The 19059-nt window shown below is 44.5% G+C and overlaps 1 protein-coding gene across 2 annotated transcripts in view; it reads left to right on the top strand.

The window, feature by feature from the left end:
• Window positions 1-16399, top strand: part of grik2 (glutamate receptor, ionotropic, kainate 2) — a 260814-nt gene extending 244415 nt beyond the window's left edge. Inside the window, exon 17 of one of the 2 annotated variants that reach the window (XM_056434478.1) lies at window positions 16146-16399. In XM_056434478.1, coding sequence (XP_056290453.1) covers window positions 16146-16399 — 254 coding nt within the window. The remainder of the gene's footprint in view (window positions 1-16145) is intronic. The other variant, XM_056434479.1, reaches the window with a different exon arrangement.
• Window positions 16400-19059: the final 2660 nt, after the last annotated feature.

Raw genomic sequence — 19059 nt, 5'->3', positions numbered from 1 at the left:
AATGTGTTTAAGGCAAAGGTAATTCATAACCTCATCACGATGTGTTTATATGTCAGTTTAAAAAAAATTAAGCTTTTGCTTAGACACTTAAGATAAATCCTGTCTTTTGTGTCTTTTAAACTAGCTCAAAGCAGCTTATACCATATATAACTACTTTTTCTTCATCAAAGCAAATATAGAAATTAAAATGTTTTGTTTTATTTGAATTGCGTGTTTTTAAATCAAATAATGACAACGTATAACAAAGTCGATGATCCAAGTCCATTTATATCTTTGGACGGTTTACTCTGACTTCAAGTGAGTTACCAGGACGTTCCAGTATGAAGATGTGATAGGTTAGTTTGGCGCATATCAAAACAGTCGATTTTGGCCATGCAATCCACACATTGATGATTGGCAATTGTATTGGTGTTGTTTCGGGCCATCTCTAAGTATCACAGAGCCATTACAACGTTAATTCATAAACTGAACATGTGTACACATTTGGGTAATCTCTTATCTCAAAAATGTCCAAACTAAATTTGGTGATAAAATAACAACTGTTCAATCTTGACGATAAAACCTTTTTTTTTTTTTTACATTTTTGACCAACAAGCTAGTCACCTAAGCTGTAAATTACTTGGTAAGTTACTTGGTTTTCCGAAACATTTTTTTTTACTTTGAGGGTTGACAATTAATAGAATACTCAATGTTTAGACAACAGTGTGACTTATAAAGGAGCTAAGCCAGCAGTTTCCTCCTGCTACTTAAACTCATCCCGGAGCTCTCTGTCTGAAGTCTATATCAGTCTTCTCAGCTGACTGTGGGTAAGATGTCAAACAAGGATTTATCAAAATGTCTTTCTTTTATGTGTATAGTCTACTCTAGAGTACAATAATTGCTTGTGTTTCTTTTTAAAGTATTAATATCTATGAGTAGACTTTGGATGGATGGGAATATTAACATGTGCTCTCATAAGTCCTGGTTCAAAGGAAGAGCACATCAAGACAAAAAGTGACAGTGTGTTAGAGTTTTTCCTCCAATGAAGATGTAAGTGTGTGTTAGAATATTCTTCAGGAAATTATTCTTGCTAATTTAAGCTATCTTTAAGAAAAAACGTTTTTGGACTCCATAATTTTCAACTAAATCACATGCCTCATAGGCTTTCAATGAAGCATTTCTTTGTCATCTCCATGCTAGTCTGTCAGATTTCCATGATTACCATGGTTGTTCCCTTCCTCCCTCTCCTCCTCCGCCTCCTGCTCCTTTATCTCCTCTCTAGCCCCCCACCCCTCCATCCTTCAGCTCCTCCTCCCACTCCTCCTCCTCCCGCTCTTCCTCCTACTGCTGCTTTTTCCTCTCTTCCTGCCTGCTGCTGACGCTGCCGCAGACTAACCACTAACCTGGCTCTCGGGGTGCGGGGACCACCAGCTGTGTGTGAGGAACCCATCTCATCAACCCAGCACACACACACAAACACACATATACACACAAGCACACAAACAGGCATGGGTGCACACACACGTGCACAAGGAGATGCCTGGGCTCAAATGAAATGTTTATTCAAGCTGTCGGTCTTGTTCACTCTCCAAAGATTTATCTGAGGAAGAGCTACTTTTGAGGGGATTTCCCTCCTGGAATATGCTATGCTTCCACCAGATATGTCATCACAGCCCAATGGGACTGTCCCGTTCCAAAAGCTCTTCCACAGGATACCTCACATGCAGTTGTCTTTTAGAATTTAGGAGACTGTCTGTGTATCTGTCGACAAACATGAATGTCAATATTAGACAGCTCAGCAAAAAAGTTACATTCACTGACACTTTTTTGGGGGGGAAAAGCTATGCCATGATTATAGACACGTCATTACTATATTAATCTGATGAATATTGGCAAAAGATCACAGTTACAGTTGATAAAAAGGGGGAAGTTAATAATATGAATCCACCACCTTTACTTTCAGCCTCACTACATAAAAGACACACTTCCTGAGTTGGTGCTGGAATTGAATGTAAACCGTGAGGTGCAAACTTGTCCTTGGTGGACATCTTTTTTTAAGATACTGGGCAGCATTATTCCTGAGAATTGTGTGTTGAGTTCTAATTCCCATTGACATAGTACAATGACAAGTCACATGACGTGAGTAAAACATTGTCAGCTAGTCCATGTGATACCTCCAGCATTACATGACGGGACCAGAACAACACAATGTTCAGACTCTGTGAGCCATTTGGCTGTGGGCCACATCGTCCCAGTCAGCTTGGTAATCACAAGAAGAAGCACATTTATCTTACACATGAATTTCACTCATGAATACATAGCCATCAAATGTTTGCCCCTACGGCGGATTATGAAATTATTGATGATGACAGGATCATAGTAGGTGAGGCTGGAATAATAAAATACACAGACAGTCGTATTTATTTTTTTACGCCTGATATTTCGGGACCAAAATAATGGACTTCGAGGGCAAAGGTGTTTTTTGCGTGGACGTGATCTAAATCTCTAAAGGGTTTCCCAGTTGTTAAATTCTTCACAATCATTGACACACACAAATAAAATATGCTGGCAGGGCACACAGACATGGGATTTGACATAAGGGAACATCAATCAGAACACAGTTCACCCAGCGGGCAAAATGTGGATCGCACTGCGCCAAATGTGGACGACAGCTCAGAAGAGCCCACAGATTAGACAAACCCTCAAGGCAGCAAATCATTTACCGGCCACCGGGGGCCGGAGACGCAGAGTAAATTGAGGATTACAGCACAGCAGTGCCCCATCCCATCTGCATCACAGCTTCACATCTGTTCCTTCTCCATTCAACCTAAATGGAGCCCATTAGTTCATTAACACAGGTGAGGAACCTTTATGTGTAGATCAACAGTGCTCGATTTAAATAGACTGTTCCAGATTCCTATTCAACTGCTTTTGGGTGATTGCTCCGATAAAAAAAACATACAGAATGATATTAAATCAATAATACAAATGTATAATCGATAATAATAATATTGATGATAAGAAGCAATAATATGTCTTCCTGATGTGAAGTTTTATTAACCATTACTCTTTTTCATCCGATCAGGCCTGTGTAAATAATTGCTCGACTAAATGCACCTTTTCCTTTCAAAGTCTGCTTTCAGTGTTAGATTTACGACCCTTCCATTCTTCTCAAAACAGGCAGGCCCTTCCCCTGAGCGATCACTGGGGCTGATTGTTGAGCGTCATAAAGACTCTGTAATCCAATGACCCTAAGCAGCCTCCATCAATCCAGCAAGCCAGCAGCAGGCAGCCATGATGGCAATGTGTCCCCTGAGTGTGAGTAGAGTGAGCCCGCAAAGTCCCAAAGTCAGGAGCAACATGGCTGTTACTGGTGAAAACACTGCCGTGACATTTCATTTTACAGGGGGGGGGGGGGGGGGATCGATAGTTATAAAACACTTTTATGTTTCAGAGTGGCTCGGGCAATCATTGTGTCTCATGTTGACTTGATGTGCTATGTAGCAGTAATAGCACTAGACAGTAGATTCCTGCACATACACCGGATATGTTTTTTTCCTTTCAAATGCCACTCTTACTAGCAGCGTGACGTTATTTCCATTCAAAAGGCTCAGATATGCACACTGTACAGTTAGCAACTAGCTGGTGAACATAGTGGAACAGTTAGCAGCTGAAGAGCCAGATATAGATTTGAAGGAGAAGGTGGAGGCCAAATTAGAGTTTTCACATTGACAAGGTTGACACAAACAAACCCTAAAACATTGCAAATGTTGCTCCCTGACTGCTAGAACTGCACTGAACTGTTTTATTTATTTTGTAAACCAATTTACCAAAACAACTTCGTACGGTGGTAATACCATTTGTCGATGTTGTGTTTTGAGCTTGTTCTGCTGCCCTAAAGTCACAAACAAATTAAATGAATGCTGCTGAACAAAACATAGTAAACACACTAAGCCTCTGTGTCACACCAGTGGCATTGTTACCGCTGTCGTGGTTTCCAATCTCATAAATATTCAGAGCGCATGCATTTTTTTTGACATAACTGAACAGCTATAAATCCTCAAAGAAAACCTACACCTAAATGTAGTATCGGCAAAGCTGCTACTTTCCATTTGCTTGACTGCAGGTGGCATAAGGCAACTACGATGCCAATTAGTGTAAGGAAGCTGGTAAACCACACATCTAAAACAACAGCGGCCAATCAGGTGTGGTCACACTTGATAACTGTAATTAAGAGTCTCAGAATCAGAGTGGTATAGATGCTCTGATGTTTCAAAGCTAATATCGGCTCGAACCAATATCATTTGACATTAGAAAAACGTGTCTGCTTTCTGCTGCGTTCCCACCATTGCTTTATCCACAAATGGTATTATCAATGGTCACAGAGGAAGATGTGACTATTTCTAATGAAAGAAGTAAGGATAGGGCTGGCTGAATTATCCTCCGAGTGATTATAGTAAACACTGGAAGAGCTCACGCCCAATCCCATTTACTGTGTCCCCTACCCAATTATATCTCAACATAATAAGGAGAAGTAGACATGGGCCACACTGCTAATGATGGCTTTCAAATACGAATGCACACTTTGTTGGTAACAATATAAACTCCTTTTAACTGGAAGCCCAGTACGCAGCGGCTCTGCTTGTAGCGGCTCCTGGATCAGGACTGTTCCATTCCCATCTGCCGATGTTGTTTCGCACATTATATGCAGATGCAGTAGATGATGACAAAAGAGAGAATGTGAAGAAGCAGACGTTTAATTGGGCATGCAGTGACAAGGTATCTCAGTCTGAAGAGATACAGCGTGCATCAATAAGTGATGATGTTCTTCTGGCCTGTAAAATCCACCGTGCTCACTGAGACTGTCGGCTTGGCGTTTGTTCATATAGCTTCTGTTCTGCACAGTCCGGTATGACTGAGGTTCAGCTATTATGGTTCGTTTCTAAGTGGATGTCCATGTGAATCTCTCCACCGCAAAGCCCAGTGTTCCATGTAGACAGGTTAATGGGGTGGGGGGGGAAGTATTTTCTCATTTAACATCTAATTTCCTAACATTAAAATAGCTCTCCTAATGAATATTCTGTTTAGAATGGGTCGGCTGTAACAGACGGGAAATATTAAACTATCGTTCCGTAGACCATAAACGAAGGTAATTAAATAAATAACTGGGCTTACTGGTGCAAAGCTATCCCTCGAGTAAAGTGCCTTCAAATAAGCATTGAGCTGTGGTCCATCAACACCAAGCACGACTGGCTGGACAGAGGTCACAGAAGAGAAGAGTAAACTCAGAACATGTACCCTTCATCCTGAAACTAATTAAAAGGAGACAGCACAGACTAAAAGTATCACAACATTCTCAAATTATTGTACATTATGGCACTGTGGGGTATTTTTGTTTATACACCATACAGAGGGCAACGTTCACATAAAAAACATAATCATTTGCTTTGTCTTGTTAGTTCCCAGCTCTCTGAAGTACAGTAGCAAGAGTGCAACTATTCCAGTAATCCAGCTACTGTAGACTCACACTCATCCGTCATGAGGGGGAGAATGTTGTGACACTGACAGCTGTTGGTTGTGACTCACTTCCTTGATGAACAGAATGAACAGCATGATGCAGAAAATACAAGCAGGGTGTCTGCCGATTTAGAAACTACAGGGAGCATATATAAATCATTTCACTGGACATTAATTATAAACATAACCCGAGTATCCAGGAATTTTCAGTGTCAACGCATGAAGTATTGTGTCCCTTTGTGGAGGTGTTGGATGGGCACATTCAACTTTTTTATATGCAGTGATTAATACTGACAAGAAAATATGGTTACATGCAACACTGACAGGCAGCAACACAAACTTTCTGGAGACAATCATGTCTCCTAAAATTTTTATATGCTGCTATAAACATAATGCCTGCCAGATGTTGTTGTTTTTATCAATTTAATGAGAAAACCTTGTAATGAATATCTGCAAAGTTGCAAAATGTTCATACTGTGCAATCCTGCTGAACAAAGTGTATTTAATATGTTTTCAGGCAATATTCTCAAATTAAGCATGCTGTACGATTTTACATACTATGTGGATAAAGCTGCACTTGGCAATATCTATATGAACATCTCTAGAAACCCAGCTATTTGGATTAAGTTTCAATTATTCGGGAACACACAAGTGTCTTATACCAAAATAAAGATTTAGGAGTTTTTTTCCACAGTGATTCATCACTTTCCCTGTGGAGATTTCTCCTCACTGTACTCGACAGCCAATTTTAAGAAACTTGCATGAAACAACGTGGGACCTTTTGCTTCACATAAAACAGAGGTACTAGCATTCTAAGCATAAAAGGTTTACTTAAATTTGGAATTTGCCATAGTTGTTGAAGAGAGTGCCTCAGAACTATATCTTTAAATTCACGTGGCCATGGTAATTTCGACAGCAGAGGAGTCAAGTGATCCAGTCTGAGGACCTCTGCGGAGGTCACGGTGAATGGATGGGTCAAAAAGACTCTAATCCAGGGGACTGCCATTATTGTCCTGTTTCAAATCATCATTTCACTAAGGAAAACCACGCCAGCAGTGATACATGTTTACAGTTAGTTTATTGTGAAATAAATGAATGAAGGGTTGATTATGTCTGGAACGAGAAGGGTCGTGAAGAGCGGGTTGGAGGGGTGCTCTTGGAGACTGCTGACGTCTGGTGGTTAGAGGGAACGGCGGGGGTTGAGACTCGTGGGTGGGGGTTGTCTCTTCTGAAGCTCTGGCGGTGCAGAGTCCCCCGTTGTTCCCGTAGTCCTGTAGTAGAGAAATGGGAAGACAAGAACGGGGTTGGGAGGGAGGGATGTCGCCGCTGAGACGAAGAGGGCGTGAATAGGTGTGACGTGTTTAAGTACCGTCGGCTCGAATGATTGGCTGAATGAGGGCGTGGTCTCCCCTCCCGAACTATGTTCTGTAAAACCTCCTTTCACTAAGGAAAACCACGCCAGCAGTGATACATGTTTACAGTTAGTTTACTGTGAAATAAATGAATGAAGGGTTGATTATGTCTGGAACGAGAAGGGTCGTGAAGAGCGGGTTGGAGGGGTGCTCTTGGAGACTGCTGACGTCTGGTGGTTAGAGGAACGGCGGGGGTTGAGACTCGTGGGTGGGGGTTGTCTCTTCTGAAGCTCTGGCGGTGCAGAGTCCCCAAAAGATGGCTTAATGGAAAGCGTGCATGCCCGTTACGAGTGTTAGATAGGAGCGGGTATCGGAGAGGACAGTGAGGAGGACCGTGGCCAAGCATCTGAGTTGAGGCAGACAAAGTTGTTGCTCTTGCAGAGTTTAGGGTTATGGATGATGTGTCGGCGTGACGGAGATGTCGGGCGTGGTCAAGCGGTAAACTGGAGGATGCGGGAGGCCGGAAGCCAGGGAGACGATCGAATCTAATACTTGGCTGTGCAGCGAAAGCGCTAGCCTGAGCTGCGAGTGTGGCTGTGTTGGGAACTGAAGTGGGAGGCAGACTGTTTCGTGTGCAGTTGGTTCGTCTTTATGGAGCCGCTGCTGCGTGGCTATGTGTTTGTGGGTTGAGGCTGATGCAGAGCCCCAAAGAGTGGATATCTCTTTCCACAACGCGACGAGATTACTATGCGTTAGATGCGTATGATGAAAACATTCCTGTTATTGGGACAGTCAGAGACTGATGACGATAAGACTACTGATAGCGCAGGGTCGGATGGTAGAATAATGGTAGTGGGGTGAGGAAGGTAGAGGCCTTTGTAGTAGCGATTCGACGGCTTGTGAAGGTAGTGGTGGATGGCAGGATCACGGTACGGGTGTGAGCAGGATCCATGAAGACCTGTGTGGCGAACAGGCGACGGGTTCAGGCAAGGTTAGTAGGGTGCAATTATGAAAGCGATAAGGCTGAAGTGTAGGTAGCGGGTGTATTTGCGATCCATGAAACCTGTGGAGCGAGAAAGTACGAAGACAGAATCGAGCGAGGTTAGTAGTTGGTGTGCGGGTTGAGGAAGGAAGACGTTATCCTCGCCGTTCAACTGGGATAGGAAGGGAGGGGGTGCGAGGAAGGAGGAAGTTACTCGTGATTTGAGTACGACCGGGAGAGGATGACCGGTGGGGTCAGGGTGCAACCGCAGTCCGAGGAAACCTGTGAAACGAACAAAGCAACGAGGACAGGATCAGGAGAGGTTAGTAGTGTACATTAGTTTATGCAGGTGGGATATGGGGTGCGGGTGGTGTGATGGAAGGATAGAGGGTAGAGGGTGAAGGGTTGAAAAGGATGTGGGAATTAGGGTAGAGGTAGTCGGGATTAGGGTAGGGGGATGTAGGGATTAGGGTCGGGGGATGTAGGGATTAGGGTAGGGGTAAAGGGATGAGAGGATGTGAGGATTAGGGTCGAGGGGGAAGGGATGTAGAGATTCGGGTAGGGGTGAATGGATGGGGTGGTGGTCGAGGCATGATGGTAGAAGAGCCGCGATGGCTGTCTGGTCGGGAGTCGGAGGCTGGTGCGTATGAGTTGGTCTTCCTGCACGAGGAACCGAAAGTGAGTCAGTGGTCGGGTTTTGACCCCTTGGACGGAAGGCTCGGATGTTATGTCGACGCTATTTTTGAATAGATTGCAACGGTGCTGGACCGTTCGTGTATGCCTCGGAATGGCTCCGGCGTGCCAACAGGTGGAACATTGGAGCGAGAGAGGAGGCCCGAGCGGTGGGCGGCCATGTCTGACCGGCTGCAGGAGCAGCGACAACGCCAAGCGCCTTGCGGTCTCCGACGAGAAACAACTCTATTTCAGGCGCTCCTCTGGCGTATCCGCCGATGGCTGTGCTGACTCGGCCCCCCGTACCTCCAGAGAGTGAGGGGTGCGAGGAAGGAGGAAGTTACTCGCGATTTTGAGTACGACTGGGAGAGGATGACCAGTGGGATCAGGGTTCTGATGTAACCGCGGTACAAGAAAACGAGGAAGCAACGAGGACAGAAAGAGGGTCGAGGGGGAAGGGATGTAGGGATTAGGGTCGGGGTGAAGGGATGAAGGGCAGGGGGATCGAGACATTAAGAGACGGGGTCGAAGGATGGAGGAGATGTAGGGTAAGGGTGGTGGTCGAGGCATGAAGGTAGAGGAGCCGCGATGGCTGTCCGGTTGGGAGTCGGAGGCTGGTGCGTATGAGTTGGTCTTCCTGCACGAGGAACCGAAAGTGAGTCACTCGTCAAGTTTTGAAGCTGTGTCTGAATAGATTGCGACGGTGCTGGACCGTTCGTGTATGCCTCGGAATGGCTCCGGCGTGCTGAAAGTTGGAACATTTGGAGCGAGAGGGCCCGAGCAGTGGGCGGTCATGTCTGACCGGCTGCAGGAGCAGCAACAACGCAAGGGCGCGTTGCGGTCTCCGACGAGAAACGACTCTATTTCGGGAGCTCCTCTGGTGTCTCCACCGATGGCTGTGCTGACCTCGGCCCCCGTACCTCCAGAGAGTGAGGGGGGAATGCAGCGGGGGGGGGGGGGGGGGATCGAAGTGGCCGAAGCCTCCCCGGACCTATCCCCCATGGTCCTCGCGATCAGCGCGAACTTCACTACGACGACCTCCTCCTCTGGTGGCGGCGGCAGCTGCAGCGTCTCAAGCCTGGTTCGGGAGCGGACGGGAGCAGCGGCGTCGGCGGGGCGTTCAGGGAGCTGTTCGAGGCCTGTCGTAGCGGAGACATATCCAGAGTAAAGAGTCTCGTCAATTCGGTGAACGTAAACGCGAAAGACATGGCTGGAAGTAAGATATACTTTTTTCCTGAGGAGGAAGGTCCGCTGGCAAGTTGCTGCTGCGCTTCCTCCGCTGTTGGACTTGTTTTTTATGTTCTGTTTTAATTTTGTTTCGATCTGCTTTTGTCTTTTATTCTGTATTATTGTATTGTAAGGTGACCTTGGGTGACTTAAAAGGCGCCTCCAAATGAAATGTGATATTATTATTATTAATGGTTGCGAGGGCTGCGTCAGCATTGGTGGTGACGGGATCAGTGTGGATGTGTTGGCGGTGAAGTTTGGCCGAGAAATTGCGAGGTGAAATGTCTCTGGTACAGAGGCAGCTTGAAATGGGGTGGGATACGACCTGGTGAAGATGGCTGGGTTTCTCCGCCCTGATGCGTCGTGACGTCATCGCAGCTGCGACTGACGCGGCGGAGGGATACCCGGAAGTGCTCCGCTGGAGATCGAGAGTTGGCTTTGCCGGTCCGTAAACGTATTGGAAAAGTTTTGTTTTTTCCTTAGACTGATGATTTTGGGTTCGATGGTTGCGGTCTTCGGTTGGGGACTGTGCGCCGCGTAGAGGGATTTGTAGACGCCGATGGAATGGTGAGATGAGGTGGTGGGGGCGTGGCGGGCGCGGTCGGAGCTCCGCCGGGAGCTCCGGCGGGATGAATTGTGGCGGGGATCGTGGATGGCGAAGCAGCCGATGATGCTGGCGACGAAGCGTGGTAAGTGAAGGAGGAGATTACGAGGCTTCAGAACGCAGCTGCTTGTCCGTGTCGGGTTAAGGAGGACCGTTTGTTTCAGGCCAGTAGTTTAGGATTGTGCTAGTCCGATGCGCGACGTGTCTCTACCTGTGGAAGGAAGGGTTGCATGCAGGGTATTATGGTTATCATTACGTACATGTTGTGGATGAGGAGGGAGGGAAGGCGGAAGGAAGCATGTGCAGGGGTTAATAGTGAAGTAGTGACGTCCTTGGCGTTGCTGTCGTTGCGACGCCGGGAACCCGGAAGTGCCGTGGTGTTCCGCCGGCGGTCCGTCAGGCGTTGATATAGTCTGGTTTTCCTGTCAGGTTTGTTACATGGAATGTTGCGCTGGGCGAGTGCGTCTTTCGGCTTTACGTACTGTCCACCCGGGGGGTGGGAAGTAAAGCGCTCGGCGGAGCGTCGGCGTGGAGGTCGATCACGGCCCGCGTTCGAGCGGCTGGATCTCGACCGGTTGGAAGAGCGCCGTATGTCGGCGCTGAGGCGAAGCTTCTTCTAGCGAAAGAGAAAAGGGGTCGAGGGGAAGGGATGTGGGGGTGAGGGATGTAGGGATGGGGTCGAGGGGAACGGGATGACGGTCGAGGGGTAAGAAGTAAGGGAGGTAGAGGGGTTAGACGGCAGAAGGTCGGCGGGGTGAGACGGCGGGTTGCCGGTGTCCCGCCGGTGTCCCAGTCGCTGGTGGGAATGTCGGCGCTGAGACGAAGCCTCTTCTAGCGAAAGAGAGAAAAGGAAAAGGGGTCGAGGGGAAGGGATGTGGGGATGTAGGGATGGGGTCGAGGGGGACGGGATGACGGTAGAGGGGTTAGATGGGTGAGAGAGAGGGAGAAGGTCGGCGGGTTACCAGTGTCCTGGTAGCTGGTTGGAATGTCGCCGCTGAGACGAAGAGGGCGTGAATAGGTGTGACGTGTTTAAGTACCGTCGGCTCGAATGATTGGCTGAATGAGGGGCGTGGTCTCCCCTCCCGAACTATGTTCTGTAAAACCTCCTTTAATGTTGTCTTTTTTGTTTTAAGCATAACCACAATCGTTGATAGTCTTAACCGCGTGGTTATTACTGTAAGCATAACAACACAATTATTATTTTAACCCAAACCACGATGTTTCCCTAAACTGAACCAAGGCAATTTTGTGCCAAACCTTAACCATAGCATTGTCACATCATAAAAAATGATTTAGTCTCAACAAACAATATAGAACCTTGTACAACCAGGGGAGTCCTATTGAAATTAAGAATGTATTTTACAATGGTGAACTGGCTAAGACAGGCATGCAAACAAATATGTACAGCCAGAAAACACAAAAGGAGGCAACAATTATAAGAAACTAGAAATATGCATAGAGAAATTTAAAAGCCACTTTTGTATCATTGATAACTTCAGAAATATTAAAATGTTAGAATTATTTTGCAGGTAATAAATGGCCTGCACAAGAGTTGATGCACATCTGTATAGAACAGTGAACATGAAAAGTGGCATTATACACACTTTGCTTTTACTTAATTTCAAAATGAAGAAGCATCATATCTTCCTATGGTCTTGTCAAATTTACATTATTGCTTGTCGGAACTATCGCTACTGACATTTATTCTGGAGATTTTGAATGCATCCAAATATTTTCAGCAGGAAATTAAGTTGTCCCGTTGGTCATGAAGGCATATCCATATTTACATTATTCTGAGAACGTTTAGGACCTCTTCGTTAGCTAGTTATGGATTGACAGTTCATTCTTGATCAATAATTAACTTGTTTTCTAAATTAAATTATTGCATAACTATTGTCAAATGCAGCTTATTTGTTTTGTTAAGTTTTTGTTTAAACCTAACTTCATGTGAAGACGGAAGTTTATTTTGGAAAAATGTTAAACTAAAAAGGAAATCACAAGGTAGACTCTGTTGTATGCTTGTGGAATATTCTTTTTACTGTGGAAACTACCCAAGCCCACCCTATATGACATGATCTCACATGGAGATAGTGTATATCAGGACAGCACTGTGACGCACAGATGAATAGAGAGGAACATTATTAGACACCATTCTGAGGATCAATGGGTACATAATCGGTAGCCAACAGGTAAACATACACAGTTGTATCAATTCAACCTGAACTGAGCATGTGGTATTGGGTTGAATCTCTGGTCAGTTGGCCCAATTGAATACAGTGTTGGTTGGGGGAAAGCCAATGGGAGATCATATCCTTGTCATATCCTTGTCGATGGTATTGACATGTCTCCTCCTTCTCCTTCTTTCTACATCATCCTCTATCCAAGAGTGGCAGTTAGCAGCAACAAAGAATTGGACCATCTATATTAGGGAAATATATAAGGAATAAATAGGAATTGCATAATACAGCTTCTTTCCAACCAGATGACTTAGTAAAGGTTCAGCAACAAGACATGGTATGTTTTGAGAGAAGTACTGTACATGTTGTGCTATGCCAATGAAAAAGGCTGTGCCTATTGCTGTCTGTATCTGTATGTACAGTAAGAACGGTAGGAATTACAATGACAGTTCTCACCATTTAATGAGTAGTGTTAGTATTTCTTTGTACGTCTGGAGTTTGTGTCATAGAACCTGCATCATAATGTTTTACTGACCTTATATTTGCCATGTCGAAAATGTATTCCTAACATTAGCCTGACTGGTAATTGTTACCATATGCAGATAGTATAGTAAAGGTACGTTCACACCAAAAGCGAGGCGATCATTTCTGCTGTCCCGCCGCTGTTGAATCAGAACAAGACGGACAATAATGTTATGAACACAATAACACCCGTTTAGATGTTCCGCTCTCGTAGCGCTGGAAGCGGAAGTCTTTCAGACGTAACAGTAACTTCATCGGTGAAAGTGACCGAGTTGAGTGAGCCTACGGGTGATGTCATAGCCCAATTTCACAAATTACAAATTTGTCTCAGAGTGCTTTACAATCTGTACACATAGACATCCCTGCCCTAAAACCTCGCATCGGACCAGGAAAAACTCCCAAATAACCCTTCAGGGGGAAAAAAAGTGAAGAAACCTTCAGGAGAGCAACAGAGGAGGATCCCTCTCCAGGATGGACAGGTGCAATAGATGTAATGTGTACAGAAGGACAGATTTAGAGTTTAAATACATTCAATGAATATGACAGAGTGTATGAATAGTTCATAGTAGGCATATTCCACGATGGAGACCTCCACGATCCATCAGGCAGATGGCGGTAGAGGAGGAGGTGAGTCTCAACAGTGGGCGGAGTCTCAACAGGACAGTGGCGTAGTCAGGAGCAGGAATTCCACGACCCAGACCTCGATGATCCATCAGGCAGATAGGATCTATGCCGTCTCATAGGGTCTGATGACCCCATGAGACGTGAAGTCAAAAGGACTCCGGGGAGAAAGCAGAGTTAGTAACGTGTGATTGAGAGATGAAAATTCATCCTTAAGGAGAGAAAAACGAGGAGATAGGTACTCAGTGCATCCTAAAACGTCCCCGGCAGCTATAAGCCTATAGCAGCATATCAAGGGGCTGGACCAGGGCAAACCTGATTCAGCCCTAACTATAAGCTCTGTCAAAGAGGAAAGTCTTAAGTCTACTCTTAAACGAGGTGACTGTGTCTGCCTCCCGGACTGAAGGTGGAAGCTGGTTCCATAAAAGAGGAGCTTGATAACTAAAGGCTCTGGCTCCCATTCTACTTTTAAGACTCTAGGAACTACAAGTAGTCCGCATTTAGTGAGCGTAGCTCTCTAGTGGGCAATATGGTACAAGCTCCTTAAGATATGATGGTGCATCACCAATCAAGGCTTTGTAGGTTAAGAGAAGAATTTTAAAAGTGATTCTTGATTTTATGGGTAGCCAGTGCAGAGCAGCTAGTGCAGGAGTGATGTGATCTCTTTTCTTAGTTTTAGTGAGAACACAAGCTGCAGCATTCTGGATCAACTGGAGGGACTTAAGAGACTTATTAGAGCAGCCTGATAATAAGGAGTTGCAGTAATCCAGTCTCGAAGTAACGAACGCGTGAACCAATTTTTCTGCATCTTTTTGAGACAAGATGTGCCTGATTTTTGAAATATTACGTAGATGAAAGAATGCAGTCCTTGAGATTTGCTTTACGTGGGAGTTAAAATGAACCCAAACACAAGGGCGTTGGTGTGTGGGATGTCCACAACGTATTTGAGTTCCGAGCGGGCGTACACGCTATTACCACCCACGGCGTAGTTAATAATCTGACTGTATCGCTTACCCTTAATCTGCAATCACAAGACTCCATGCCTCCCGCCTCGCCCGCTCTGGCTACTCCCTCTGGTCCGTGGCTGGTCCCATATTTGATTTGGTCCTATAGAGCTTTTAAATCTCAGGGGGTGTGTTCTTCCGATAGTGTGTCGCTGAGGAAAAAGGTTCGAAACGCGGAAAGTGTTGGTGCACAGCGGCGAGCGTGTAGGTGCACGACTCCTGCGAACAGTTACCCAGCCATCCGCCTGCACGGTTGTCACCGGAGTAACAGCTAACAGCTGACTGTAGCTCCACACTGACACGGGAGGGGCGCGCTAATCCACATAGCTGTCTGAGCTTCGATAGCGGCGAACCGTGCATCTAACCACTCGACCTGCCTCAAGCCCTAGCAACAACTACACTTGTTGCATGTATCATATCATTAAGGGAGGCAGGGGAAACTATACATGGAGACACACTGGCAAGAGGGAGCGCAAATATAGAGGAAGGGTTAGTGGTGTTGCAGCTGACAAAAAAACAAAAAAATCTACGGAGGCAAGCCACGGAGAGGAGTTAAAGGGGGAGGAGAGAGACAACACTTATGTGTGAAAGCACCTAAGAGCTAATCTGAAATATATTTAACTGTTAACATACTCACAATAACCGTGGTATCCTGGTGATAATAAGCAGGTATACTGTATAGCATGTTCACCATCTTAATTTAGTATGTTACATAAGCTTTAAGCACCAATTAGAGCTGAGGTTTATAGAAATATATTTGCAGGTGTTTGAAACAATAAAAAATAATTTACCTGACGATGACACCAGATGAGAAGTAAGGGTATCACCAAAGTTGTGAGAATACATTGGCGCTATCATGGCTAAAACAGTGAACAGGGGAATGTAAATTTGCTGAACTGTCTTGTATTTACTTTTTGTCTGGAAATCGGGGCGTAAAAGGCATTAGAAAAACACTGGCCATTGCCTATGTAGAAGTAGATGAGAGAATACATACACCTATATATGTAAACATGTTATACAAAATATACTGCTGAAATGTACGAGGCATCATAGATTATTAATATTAAAACGTGATGTTTTAAATAAGGAACATCTATCACTGTACGTACAAAAAACCCTGCATGAGCAACAACAACCACAACCACAAATTCACTACTGATGCATTTTGACACGATGTTGAGTGATTCCACACCTTCACACATCACACTCTGCTACACAGCCTATGGACCTGCACCTCCCTCCATCCTACTTCTTCCCCTGTTCCCACCCAGCATTCCCTCCATTCCCAGCCTGCGACACTGTATATTTCACCATTGTCCCCTATGGCAGCTCTGAACTGCTGGTGGTGGGTGGTGATGGAGGGAGGCGACAAAATGAGGCTGCCCACAGGGAGAACAGGCTTGTTCACTTGCCCATAATATTTGGACTGGTGAAGCGGTCTGAAACCCATTCTGTTCTGCTTTTTTCCCCTTCTATTTCCCTCTGTAGAGGTCCTTTTGCAGTGCGATAGTGGACGAGCTGCGGGTTTCCCTCAAGTGCCAGCGCCGCCTCAAACACAAGCCGCAGCCGCCTGTCATGGTGAAAACGGAGGAGGTCATCAACATGCACACCTTCAACGACCGCAGACTGCCAGGGAAAGAGACCATGGCGTAAAATGGGATTCGCAATCACTTCATCACCCTCTCTCCTGCAGCGAGGAGGTTCGCAGAGACACTGGGGAAAGGGGTGGGGGTAAATGGTAAGGGGGGGGTGGGCGGTGGGTTGTCATGGTGGACAGTTGGATTATTTCAAAGGTAGCGCTGAGGTGCTAAGGTGTATTGACAAAATGTCATTTGTGTTTCTTTATAAATAGCTAGGTTTAAGTGATTCAACAATGTTTCCTGTGGAAATAACTTGGACCTGGGTGAAATTTCAGCGAGTTACCTCAGTACACTTTCCACCTTAGCAAGGCGCCCAACTACTGATGCCAAGATAACACAATTTAAAAACCAGGAGTCGGAGAGAGACGGTCTGAAAATAAATTTAAGTTGGGACAGAAGTCTGCCCATAAATGATGAGGAAAAATAGAATCATACCGATCATATTTTGCTGCTCATTCAGTCTTTCACTGAACAGCTATAAACAGGCTGGTCAAGCAGCATCAACAACATTTCAGAGAGTATAAGTGAATATAGAGATGCTAACTGGGACATTGGGTCGAAAGGTTTTAAGGGATTGTTTTTTTCTTCTTCAAAAGTTGTGAATGGAGGGACCACACAGGCTCTCAACTTTCTCGGATCAAACTCACAGCCCTGAAGACAAAGGCGAGCCGCTGCTCCCAAAATGTACAGAGAGAGACTTTGCGTAGTCACATATGATATCGATCGACATCAAAAACGGATATACTGTATATCATCCATCAGGCAATAAGTGATATAATTTATTTGTGTTTCAAAGTACTAACACTTGTAGTCTTTAATGTAGGACGTGTGGGGGTGGGGTGGGGGTGGGCGGCGTATGCGGTGTAGTACAAGCAGAAAACAGAGCAACGTAATGAGCTGTTGACGTGTCAGCCAGTAGTCATGACGATCCTATGGAGGGTACACACACTCTTAATGTCAATAAGGAGGAACATGGAATGGCGTGGGCACGACTCACCAATTCTACATTCATAGAAATCACACACAAACTCTATTTATTCAAAGTATTTATTGTTTTATTTATGAAACTCCTTATTTATTATCTCAACGGCCTGGATTCTCACTACTGCCGTAAATACACCTCACTTCAACTCTGTATGGGTATAGACATGGTTTTGTTCCATTTGCTCAGTGTCAAGTCTCAAGTTTCATGTTGTACTACTGTGGCTTTTTTCTTTCTTTCTTTGGCAGTAAAGCTCCACATTTACTTGTGCAAAATGCAATTTCTATGAAAAAGTGTTTTTGTACGAAGAGAATACAAATTTTGTAATGATTTTTATCAACACGAAACGCACCATGAGGAGTGTTAACCATGGCAGACGGGTGGTTCTCCAGGCCGGTAGAGCAAGAGGCTTTCTGACACTAGATAGAGCCAACACACACAAAACACACAGACACAAACACACACGCAATAGTGCAGTGTGCAACATCCTCCATGGAGCAGGTTCACACCAATTAGTTCTATGTTGGTACTACTACTAGTACAGAAATCTCTTGTAAGCAGCGGTGACATAATGAAGAAAGAGGAAGAGCAAAGGAAAGTATTTTTATCATGTAAAGGAATCATATTTAAAGAAAGATATTTTTACTTCACATGAAAGAAGAGTAATGATAATACTGGTTAGACCCAATCTATAGTGTACACGCACGGGAAAAGAGGAAGACTGCTGATGATGCCTATCATTCTACACCCCCGATTACTGATAGACTGCTAGAGTCGAGTGCTGAGCAATCGTGTGTAAATGGTTTTAAAATGGAAAAAGATGTACTTTAAAAAAATTAATAAAAATATAAAGAACACTTAACTAATTTTGAACTTGTTGTGAAACGAAATGGAGTGCACACAGTTTACCCTTTGAAGTTGATGCACAAGTTTAAAGAAAATAAAAAAGTATTCACAACTTTCACCTCATATGCCTCATTATTGAGTTTTTCGGACATGAATGAAAAGATGGCAATAGTGGAGACACTAAGAAACACCCATGTGGGGGATTTAAATATTGGGACAGAAGCTTGACTTTATTTCAATAACCCTATTAGGCAATTAAGAATTAGTTAAAAAACTGTACTTATTATATACAGTACCGTTCAAAAGTTTGGGGTCACATAGAAATGTCCTTATTTTTCAAAGAAAATTAATCAATCAATGAAGATAACATAAAATTAATCCAAAATACACTATACATTGTTAAAGTGGTAAATGACTATTCTAGGTGGAAACATCTGGTTTTTAATTAAATATCTCCATAGCTGTATAGAGGCCCATTTCCATCAACTATCACTCTAGTGTTCTAATAGTACATTGTGTTTGCTAATCGCCGTAGAAGATTAATGGATCATTAGAAAACCCTTTTATGTTTGCACAGCTGAAAACGGTTATGCTGGTGAGAGAAGCTATAACACTGGCCTTCCTTTGAGCTTGAAGTTTGAAGAACAACATTTATATTTTTTTTTAAAAATCATTATTTCTAACCTTGCCTGTTCATTTTGCAATTCATTTGATAAATAAAATGTGAGTTTTCATGGAAAACACAAATTGTCTGGGTGACCCCAAACGTTTTAACGGAAGTGTAATGGACATTGTATCTGCAGTAATAGAGGCTAATCAAGCCACTTTCCTTTGGGGAGGTCAAGAACCTCTGCTAGTGCCAAATGAGAGGTCAAGAACTTCTGCCCAATGAGAGGAGTTTCCAACGTTCAAAACGATGCCTGCATTCTTGACA

The sequence above is a fragment of the Pseudoliparis swirei genome, chromosome 16 (genome assembly GCF_029220125.1).
Source record: "Pseudoliparis swirei isolate HS2019 ecotype Mariana Trench chromosome 16, NWPU_hadal_v1, whole genome shotgun sequence".
Classification (NCBI taxonomy): Eukaryota; Metazoa; Chordata; class Actinopteri; order Perciformes; family Liparidae; genus Pseudoliparis; species Pseudoliparis swirei.
The sequence above is the reverse complement of the archived record's forward strand: the minus strand, read 5'-3'. Positions and strand labels throughout refer to the sequence as shown.